General features: G+C 38.4%; 1 protein-coding gene across 1 annotated transcript in view; it reads left to right on the forward strand.

Annotated features, from left to right (window-relative positions):
* The first annotated feature begins 5,284 nt into the window (after positions 1–5,284).
* LOC123733257 (sodium-dependent dopamine transporter) overlaps positions 5,285–12,078 on the forward strand; it is an 80,316-nt gene continuing 73,522 nt past the window's right edge. The window contains exon 1 of the mRNA XM_082959121.1: positions 5,285–5,421. Coding sequence (XP_082815247.1) covers positions 5,299–5,421 — 123 coding nt within the window. The 5' untranslated portion in view covers positions 5,285–5,298. The remainder of the gene's footprint in view (positions 5,422–12,078) is intronic.

Here is a 12,078-nt window from a genome sequence, read left to right on the forward strand (position 1 = left end):
TTGGGACAGGATCCTCGTCTCAGTCCTCTGGACCACAGCTGTTGTGTTACGGAGACAGTGGGCCGCATATCAAATGGTTCTGGTCTAAAGTAGTGCACTATGTAGGGAATAGGGTGCCATTTTGGGATGCACATAGGGAAACAGCCCACTGGATTACTGTTCTGTCCTGGCCTGTTCCTGTCCAGTCTTACATGTCATACCACATCTATCCAATCATATAGCTCAATATGAAACCATTTGTGATTGGATGTGGTGTGTTGATTGATCAGGTTTTTAAGAGAATGATTGTGTGTTTTTTGGTTGTAATGTGAAATGTTTATCATACCTGGTAGTTCATTACAGCCGTGGTTCTCTGATCCTGAGTCATAAATATCAGCCTTGGAAGGTGTGTTATTACTGTGCTGTTTGATGCCCCTGTTTGGAGACGACGGGGGAACTTAGTGTCGACACTGATTGTATTAGAGGACTATCAGACATTATAATGGAATGAGATGTACTTTCCTAATGACACAGGGGCCCCCCAGGGCTGTGTCCTCAGCCCTCTGCTGTACTCCCTGTTCACCCACAAACTGACTCAACACAGAGGCCCCCCAGGGCTGTGTCCTCAGCCCTCTGCTGTACTCCCTGTTCACCCACAAACTGACTCAACACAGGGGCCCCCAGGGCTGTGTCCTCAGCCCTCTGCTGTGCTCCCTGTTCACCCACACCTGACTCAACACAGAGGCCCCCCAGGGCTGTGTCCTCAGCCCTCTGCTGTGCTCCCTGTTCACCTGCGTAGCTTTGTACAACACCAACTTCATCATCAAGTTTTCTGACGACACCACAGTTGTAAGCTTGATAACCAACAACAACGAGTCAGCCTGTAGGGAGGAGGTAAGTAAACTGGCATTGTGGTGCCAGGACAACAACATCTCCCTAAACGTCAGAAAAACAATGAATTTATTCTAATGAGACATTTCCTTTATGTTAATACTATTTTTTATTAGTTCTTATTGTTTTAGTTGTCCAGAAGGAACCTGCAGTAATCATTTAGTTGTCCAGTAGGAACCTGCAGTAATCATTTAGTTGTCCAGTAGGAACCTGCAGTAATCATTTAGTTGTCCAGTAGGAACCTGCAGTAATCATTTAGTTGTCCAGTAGGAACCTGCAGTAATCATTTAGTTGTCCAGTAGGAACCTGCAGTAATCATTTAGTTGTCCAGTAGGAACCTGCTGTAATCATTTAGTTGTCCAGTAGGAACCTGCAGTAATCATTTAGTTGTCCAGTAGGAACCTGCAGTAATCATTTAGTTGTCCAGTAGGAACCTGCAGTAATCATTTAGTTGTCCAGTAGGAACCTGCAGTAATCATTTAGTTGTACAGTAGGAACCTGCAGTAATCATTTAGTTGTCCAGAAGGAACCTGCAGTAATCATTTAGTTGTCCAGTAGGAACCTGCAGTAATCATTTAGTTGTCCAGTAGGAACCTGCAGTAATCATTTAGTTGTCCAGTAGGAACCTGCAGTAATCATTTAGTTGTCCAGTAGGAACCTGCAGTAATCATTTAGTTGTCCAGTAGAAACCTGCAGTAATCATTTAGTTGTCCAGAAGGAACCTGCAGTAATCATTTAGTTGTCCAGTAGGAACCTGCAGTAATCATTTAGTTGTCCAGTAGGAACCTGCAGTAATCATTTAGTTGTCCAGTAGGAACCTGCTGTAATCATTTAGTTGTCCAGTAGGAACCTGCAGTAATCATTTAGTTGTCCAGTAGGAAGCTGCAGTAATCATTTAGTTGTCCAGTAGGAACCTGCAGTAATCATTTAGTTGTCCAGTAGGAACCTGCAGTAATCATTTAGTTGTCCAGTAGGAACCTGCAGTAATCATTTAGTTGTCCAGTAGGAACCTGCAGTAATCATTTAGTTGTCCAGTAGGAACCTGCAGTAATCATTTAGTTGTCCAGTAGGAACCTGCTGTAATCATTTAGTTGTCCAGTAGGAACCTGCAGTAATCATTTAGTTGTCCAGTCGGAACCTGCAGTAATCATTTAGTTGTCCAGTAGGAACCTGCTGTAATCATTTAGTTGTCCAGTAGGAACCTGCAGTAATCATTTAGTTGTCCAGTAGGAACCTGCAGTAATCATTTAGTTGTCCAGTAGGAACCTGCTGTAATCATTTAGTTGTCCAGTAGGAACCTGCAGTAATCATTTAGTTGTCCAGTAGGAACCTGCAGTAATCATTTAGTTGTCCAGTAGGAACCTGCTGTAATCATTTAGTTGTCCAGTAGGAACCTGCAGTAATCATTTAGTTGTCCAGTAGGAACCTGCAGTAATCATTTAGTTGTCCAGTAGGAACCTGCAGTAATCATTTAGTTGTCCAGTAGGAACCTGCAGTAATCATTTAGTTGTCCAGTAGGAACCTGCAGTAATCATTTAGTTGTACAGTAGGAACCTGCAGTAATCATTTAGTTGTCCAGTAGGAACCTGCAGTAATCATTTAGTTGTCCAGTAGGAACCTGCAGTAATCATTTAGTTGTCCAGTAGGAACCTGCAGTAATCATTTAGTTGTCCAGTAGGAACCTGCAGTAATCATTTAGTTGTCCAGTAGGAACCTGCAGTAATCATTTAGTTGTCCAGTAGGAACCTGCAGTAATCATTTAGTTGTCCAGTAGGAACCTGCAGTAATCATTTAGTTGTCCAGTAGGAACCTGCAGTAATCATTTAGTTGTCCAGTAGGAACCTGCAGTAATCATTTAGTTGTCCAGTAGGAACCTGCAGTAATCATTTAGTTGTCCAGTAGGAACCTGCAGTAATCATTTAGTTGTCCAGTAGGAACCTGCAGTAATCATTTAGTTGTCCAGTAGGAACCTGCAGTAATCATTTAGTTGTCCAGTAGGAACCTGCAGTAATCATTTAGTTGGACGGTGTATGCCATGTGTATCCTGTACATAGGACTAATAAAAGTCTAGAAAAGGATGATATGTTTTGAAGACTACAGTGATCAACCACAAAGAGCAACGTCCTATAGAGCTGGAATAGCCTGCTGTTTCATCACTAATTGTACTTAATTGTCCAGCTTTTCTTCTTTCTCTGTGTGTGTGTGTGTGTGTGTGTGTGTGTGTGTGTGTGTGTGTGTGTGTGTGTGTGTGTGTGTGTGTGTGTGTGTGTGTGTGTGTGTGTGTGTGTGTGTGTGTGTGTTAGAGAGAGAATCAGAATGATGTGTGTGTAAATGTTTTCTTTCTATATTTGCACACAGCAACAGGTGGCAGTGTGTTGCACAGAAGATATACTGACGATCAGAAAAGGGAAAACATGACAATAAGCAAGAAGGAAGGACAGAGGACAGAGGAGAGAGAGAGAGATAGAGAGAGAGAGAGGGAGAGAGAGAGAGAGAGAGAGAGAAAGAAAGAGAGAGAGAGAAAGAGAGAGAGCGAGAAAGAGAGAGAGCGATAGAGAAAGAGAGAAAAGAAAGAGAGAGAGAGAAAGAGGAGAGCGATAGAGAGAGAGAAAGAGGGAGAGAGAGAGAGAAAGAAAGAAAGAGAGCAATAGAGAGAGAAAGAGGGAGAGAGAGAGAGAAAGAGGGAGAGAGAGAGAGAAAGAGGGAGAGCGATAGAGAGAGAGAGAAAGAGGGAGAGAGAGAGAGAGAGAAAGAAAGAGAGAGAGAGAGAGAGAAAGATGGAGAGAGAGAGAGAGAAAGAGGGAGAGCGATAGAGAGAGAAAGAAAGAGAGAGAAAGAGGGAGAGAGAGAGAAAGAAAGGGAGAGAGAGAAAGAGGGAGAGCGATAGAGAGAGAGAAAGAGGGAGAGCGATAGAGAGAGAGAAAGAGGGAGAGAAAGAAAGAGAGAGAGAGAAAGAGGGAGAGAGAGAGAGAGAGAGAAAGAGGGAGAGCAATAGAGAGAGAGAGAGAGAGAGAGAGAAAGGGGAGGGGGTTGTTGGGTTGGTCTGTCATATTTCTAGTGGTCCCACAGATCCCTCCTTACAGACTTACAGAACAACAGGTGAAACGGACCCTACAGGGCAGTCTAGTCCCCAACCCAGGGTTCCACACACCTCCGAACCCCAGATATCTCTTTCTCCTTCTCTATTCCTCTCTCTGTCTCCTCATTTGCCTCCTTGGATTCCAGGTCTGAGTTCCAACCATCCGAGGTCTTCAGTTATGTTCATCAGTAACAGAGTGTGGATGGAGGAAGAGCATCAACGCAGTAGGAATTAAATCTGGTTGAAGCTACTATTTGGAAAAGCCCACAAGGTTTTATTCCTCGTCATCTAGAAAGGTGAGTTTTTTTTGTTAACAGTTTTTTATTTATGTTTTTTATTAATTTTGTATGAATTTGTCAATATATTCTTATATTTAATATCAACAAATGAATTTACATCAATTCATGTTTTTTTTGTTTTTTCCCCAAATGATTGGCTTGGAAAATACATCCAGTAAAATATTAGTTTGTATGGATTTGAATTTCAGTGTAACGCAATTTATAGATAATGATTTGTTACAATGATGTAAAAATTTGGATTTTCAATGTGAACATTTATTTACTCAATCGTGCGTAGTGTTTTTTATTTTTAGAATTTAAACTTTGAAAATATGCAAACAATTACAGAAGGAAAACAATATTATCAACATTGTTTTCAAATGTAAATGGGTTTATTTCTATTATTATTATTATTATTATTATTGTGATGTTGGTGTCACTATCGGGGATCATTTTGACGTTAGTGTCACTACTAGTCATAATCTACTAAATTCTTCCATTTTATATTTGAGACATTTTCCTTTTATGAAAATATGGAAACGTCTCAAAGCGTTCCTGGAACAAATGAGAGTTCAGTGCCTTGCTCAGGGGCACACTGACAGATTTTTATACCTTGTCGTCTCTAACCTCTAGGCTACGTAAAAACAAAAAATGATTTGGCAACAAAAATGTTTGGACCAGTTGCTGTTAATTGATATAAAGATATGAATCCATATATGGGGATTTTGGTTGAGCACCTGGTGTTTTAGAGCCTGAACTGGCTGAGACTGCTCCGAACCAGAACAGGCTCCTGTTCACTAGGCACACAACGTGGATGGATGGGGAGGGACTACCTGTGTCCTGGGCCAATAAGAAACAAGTATTTTCACTTTCTGTTGCAACACGTTTCAAAACACTTTGCAATCGTTGTATGAGACTCAGAGGACCTCAGGAGTCTGATCACCTCCCTCTCTCTCTCCTATAAGGTGTAGGATAGAGACTGAGGCTGGTTGTATATCTGTAATGTATCTAGGGTTCCTCCTAGGCGTGTCTAAGGTCTGTCTGTGTCTGTAGCTGAATCCCTCTGCAGCCATGGAGCAGCCCGTGCTGAAAGCCAGATCGCCAGTGGGTCAGATGTGTTCCGTGGTGGCTCCCGCCTCGGCCAAGCAGCCATCCTCCGCCCCCTCTCCCTCCAACACCATGGGCCCCAAGGAGGTGAGAGACAGAGTCCCACATGGAGCCCTATTCCCTACAGTATATAGTGGTCATAGGAGGTTCCACATGGAGCCCTATTCCCTACAGTATATAGTGGTCATAGGAGGTTCCACATGGAGCCCTATTCCCTACAGTATATAGTGGTCATAGGAGGTTCCACATGGAGCCCTATTCCCTACAGTATATAGTGGTCATAGAAGGTTCCACATGGAGCCCTATTCCCTACAGTATATAGTGGTCATAGAAGGTTCCACATGGAGCCCTATTCCCTACAGTATATAGTGGTCATAGGAGGTTCCACATGGAGTCCTATTCCCTACAGTATATAGTGGCCATAGGAGGTTAAACATGGAGCCCTATTCCCTACTGATATATTAGGTGGAGTGGTTGTAGATGACATAGCTACATGACATATATTCTGATATATTAGGTAGAGTGGTTGTAGATGACATAGCTACATGACATATATTCTGATATATTAGGTGGAGTGGTTGTAGATAACAGTGACATAGCTACATGACATATATTCTGATATATTAGGTGGAATGGTTGTAGATGACATAGCTACATGACATATATTCTGATATATTAGGTGGAATGGTTGTAGATGACATAGCTACATGACATATATTCTGATATATTAGGTAGAGTGGTTGTAGATAACAGTGACATAGCTACATGACATATATTCTGATATATTAGGTGGAGTGGTTGTAGATAACAGTGACATAGCTACATGACATATACTCTGATATATTAGGTGGAATGGTTGTAGATGACATAGCTACATGACATATGTTCTGATATATTAGGTGGAGTGGTTGTAGATGACATAGCTACATGATATATATTCTGATATATTAGGTGGAGTGGTTGTAGATAACAGTGACATAGCTACATGACAAATATTCTGATATATTAGGTGGAGTGGTTGTAGATAACAGTGACATAGCTATATGACATATATTCTGATATATTAGGTGGAGTGGTTGTAGATAACAGTGACATAGCTACATGACATATATTCTGATATATTAGGTGGAGTGGTTGTAGATAACAGTGACATAGCTACATGACATATATTCTGATATATTAGGTGGAGTGGTTGTAGATGACATAGCTACATGACATATATTCTGATATATTAGGTGGAGTGGTTGTAGATAACAGTGACATAGCTACATGACATATATTCTGATATATTAGGTGGAGTGGTTGTAGATGACAGTGACATAGCTACATGACATATATTCTGATATATTAGGTGGAGTGGTTGTAGATAACAGTGACATAGCTACATGACATATATTCTGATATAATAGGTGGAGTGGTTGTAGATAACAGTGACATAGCTAAATGACATATATTCTGATATATTAGGTGGAGTGGTTGTAGATAACAGTGACATAGCTACATGACATATATTCTGATATATTAGGTAGAGTTGTTGTAGATAACAGTGACATAGCTACATGACATATATTCTGATATATTAGGTGGAGTGGTTGTAGATAACAGTGACATAGCTACATGACATATACTCTGATATATTAGGTGGAATGGTTGTAGATGACATAGCTACATGACATATATTCTGATATATTAGGTGGAGTGGTTGTAGATAACAGTGACATAGCTACATGACATATATTCTGATATATTAGGTGGAGTGGTTGTAGATAACAGTGACATAGCTACATGACATATATTCTGATATATTAGGTGGAGTGGTTGTAGATAACAGTGACATAGATACATGACATATATTCTGATATATTAGGTGGAGTGGTTGTAGATAACAGTGACATAGCTACATGACATATATTCTGATATATTAGGTGGAGTGGTTGTAGATAACAGTGACATAGCTACATGACATATATTCTGATATATTAGGTGGAGTGGTTGTAGATAACAGTGACATAGCTACATGACATATATTCTGATATATTAGGTGGAGTGGTTGTAGATAACAGTGACATAGATACATTACATATATTCTGATATATTAGGTGGAGTGGTTGTAGATAACAGTGACATAGCTACATGACATATATTCTGATATATTAGGTGGAGTGGTTGTAGATAACAGTGACATAGCTACATGACATATATTCTGATATATTAGGTGGAGTGGTTGTAGATGACATAGCTACATGACATATATTCTGATATATTAGGTGGAGTGGTTGTAGATAACAGTGACATAGCTACATGACATATATTCTGATATATTAGGTGGAGTGGTTGTAGATGGCAGTGACATAGCTACATGACATATATTCTGATATATTAGGTGGAGTGGTTGTAGATAACAGTGACATAGCTACATGACATATATTCTGATATATTAGGTGGAGTGGTTGTAGATGACATAGCTACATGACATATATTCTGATATATTAGGTGGAGTGGTTGTAGATGACATAGCTACATGACATATATTCTGATATATTAGGTGGAGTGGTTGTAGATAACAGTGACATAGCTACATGACATATATTCTGATATATTAGGTGGAGTGGTTGTAGATGACATAGCTACATGACATATATTCTGATATATTAGGTGGAGTGGTTGTAGATGACATAGCTACATGACATATATTCTGATATATTAGGTGGAGTGGTTGTAGATGACATAGCTACATGACATATATTCTGATATATTAGGTGGTGTGGTTGTAGATGACATAGCTACATGACATATATTCTGATATATTAGGTGGAGTGGTTGTAGATGACATAGCTACATTACATATATTCTGATATATTAGGTGGAGTGGTTGTAGATAACAGTGACATAGCTACATGACATATATTCTGATATATTAGGTGGAGTGGTTGTAGATAACAGTGACATAGCTACATGACATATATTCTGATATATTAGGTGGAGTGGTTGTAGATGACAGTGACATAGCTACATGACATATATTCTGATATATTAGGTGGAGTGGTTGTAGATAACAGTGACATAGCTACATGACATATATTCTGATATATTCGGTGGAGTGGTTGTAGATGACATAGCTACATGACATATATTCTGATATATTAGGTGGAGTGGTTGTAGATAACAGTGACATAGCTACATGACATATATTCTGATATATTAGGTAGAGTGGTTGTAGATAACAGTGACATAGCTACATGACATATATTCTGATATATTAGGTGGAGTGGTTGTAGATGACATAGCTACATGACATATATTCTGATATATTAGGAGGAGTGGTTGTAGATGACATAGCTACATGACATATATTCTGATATATTAGGTGGAGTGGTTGTAGATAACAGTGACATAGCTACATGACATATATTCTGATATATTAGGTGGAGTGGTTGTAGATGACATAGCTACATGACATATATTCTGATATATTAGGTGGAGTGGTTGTAGATAACAGTGACATAGCTACATGACATATATTCTGATATATTAGGTGGAGTGGTTGTAGATAACAGTGACATAGCTACATGACATATATTCTGATATATTAGGTGGAGTGGTTGTAGATGACAGTGACATAGCTACATGACATATATTCTGATATATTAGGTGGAGTGGTTGTAGATAACAGTGACATAGCTACATGACATATATTCTGATATATTCGGTGGAGTGGTTGTAGATGACATAGCTACATGACATATATTCTGATATATTAGGTGGAGTGGTTGTAGATAACAGTGACATAGCTACATGACATATATTCTGATATATTAGGTAGAGTGGTTGTAGATAACAGTGACATAGCTACATGACATATATTCTGATATATTAGGTGGAGTGGTTGTAGATGACATAGCTACATGACATATATTCTGATATATTAGGAGGAGTGGTTGTAGATGACATAGCTACATGACATATATTCTGATATATTAGGTGGAGTGGTTGTAGATAACAGTGACATAGCTACATGACATATATTCTGATATATTAGGTGGAGTGGTTGTAGATGACATAGCTACATGACATATATTCTGATATATTAGGTGGAGTGGTTGTAGATAACAGTGACATAGCTACATGACATATATTCTGATATATTAGGTGGAGTGGTTGTAGATGACAGTGACATAGCTACATGACATATATTCTGATATATTAGGTGGAGTGGTTGTAGATGACATAGCTACATGACATATATTCTGATATATTAGGTGGTGTGGTTGTAGATGACATAGCTACATGACATATATTCTGATATATTAGGTGGAGTGGTTGTAGATGACATAGCTACATGACATATATTCTGATATATTAGGTGGAGTGGTTGTAGATAACAGTGACATAGCTACATGACATATATTCTGATATATTAGGTGGAGTGGTTGTAGATGACATAGCTACATGACATATATTCTGATATATTAGGTGGAGTGGTTGTAGATGACATAGCTACATGACATATATTCTGATATATTAGGTGGAGTGGTTGTAGATAACAGTGACATAGCTACATGACATATATTCTGATATATTAGGTAGAGTGGTTGTAGATAACAGTGACATAGCTACATGACATATATTCTGATATATTAGGTGGAGTGGTTGTAGATGACAGTGACATGACATATATTCTGATATATTAGGTGGAGTGGTTGTAGATAACAGTGACATAGCTACATGACATATATTCTGATATATTAGGTGGAGTGGTTGTAGATGACATAGCTACATGACATATATTCTGATATATTAGGAGGAGTGGTTGTAGATGACATAGCTACATGACATATATTCTGATATATTAGGTGGAGTGGTTGTAGATAACAGTGACATAGCTACATGACATATATTCTGATATATTAGGTGGAGTGGTTGTAGATGACATAGCTACATGACATATATTCAGACATATTAGGTGGAGTGGTTGTAGATGACATAGCTACATGACATATATTCTGATATATTAGGTGGAGTGGTTGTAGATGACATAGCTACATGACATATATTCTGATATATTAGGTGGAGTGGTTGTAGATAACAGTGACATAGCTACATGACATATATTCTGATATATTAGGTGGAGTGGTTGTAGATGACATAGCTACATGACATATATTCTGATATATTAGGTGGAGTGGTTGTAGATGACATAGCTACATGACATATATTCAGACATATTAGGTGGAGTGGTTGTAGATGACATAGCTACATGACATATATTCTGATATATTAGGTGGAGTGGTTGTAGATAACAGTGACATAGCTACATGACATATATTCTGATATATTAGGTGGAGTGATTGTAGATGACATAGCTACATGACATATATTCTGATATATTAGGTGGAGTGGTTGTAGATGACATAGCTACATTACATATATTCTGATATATTAGGTGGAGTGGTTGTAGATAACAGTGACATAGCTACATGACATATATTCTGATATATTAGGTGGAGTGGTTGTAGATAACAGTGACATAGCTACATGACATATATTCTGATATATTAGGTGGAGTGGTTGTAGATGACAGTGACATAGCTACATGACATATATTCTGATATATTAGGTGGAGTGGTTGTAGATAACAGTGACATAGCTACATGACATATATTCTGATATATTCGGTGGAGTGGTTGTAGATGACATAGTTACATGACATATATTCTGATATATTAGGTGGAGTGGTTGTGGATAAGAGTTACATAGCTACATGACATATATTCTGATATATTAGGTGGAGTGGTTGTAGATGACATAGCTACATGACATATATTGTGATATATTAGGTGGAGTGGTTGTAGATAACAGTGACATAGCTACATGACATATATTCTGATATATTAGGTGGAGTGGTTGTAGATGACAGTGACATAGCTACATGACATATATTCTGATATATGAGGTGGAGTGGTTGTAGATGACATAGCTACATGACATATATTCTGATATATTAGGTGGAGTGGTTGTAGATAAGAGTGACATAGCTACATGACATATATTCTGATATATTAGGTGGAGTGGTTGTAGATGACAGTGACATAGCTACATGACATATATTCTGATATATTAGGTGGAGTGGTTGTAGATGACATAGCTACATGACATATATTCTGATATATTAGGTGGAGTGGTTGTAGATAACAGTGACATAGCTACATGACATATATTCTGATATATTAGGTAGAGTGGTTGTAGATAACAGTGACATAGCTACATGACATATATTCTGATATATTAGGTGGAGTGGTTGTAGATGACATAGCTACATGACATATATTCTGATATATTAGGAGGAGTGGTTGTAGATGACATAGCTACATGACATATATTCTGATATATTAGGTGGAGTGGTTGTAGATAACAGTGACATAGCTACATGACATATATTCTGATATATTAGGTGGAGTGGTTGTAGATGACATAGCTACATGACATATATTCTGATATATTAGGTGGAGTGGTTGTAGATAACAGTGACATAGCTACATGACATATATTCTGATATATTAGGTGGAGTGGTTGTAGATGACAGTGACATAGCTACATGACATATATTCTGATATATTAGGTGGAGTGGTTGTAGATGACATAGCTACATGACATATATTCTGATATATTAGGTGGTGTGGTTGTAGATGACATAGCTACATGACATATATTCTGATATATTAGGTGGAGTGGTTGTAGATGACA

Source organism: Salmo salar, chromosome 02 (assembly GCF_965601325.2).
Source record: "Salmo salar chromosome 02, fSalSal1, whole genome shotgun sequence".
NCBI classification, from domain to species: domain Eukaryota; kingdom Metazoa; phylum Chordata; class Actinopteri; order Salmoniformes; family Salmonidae; genus Salmo; species Salmo salar.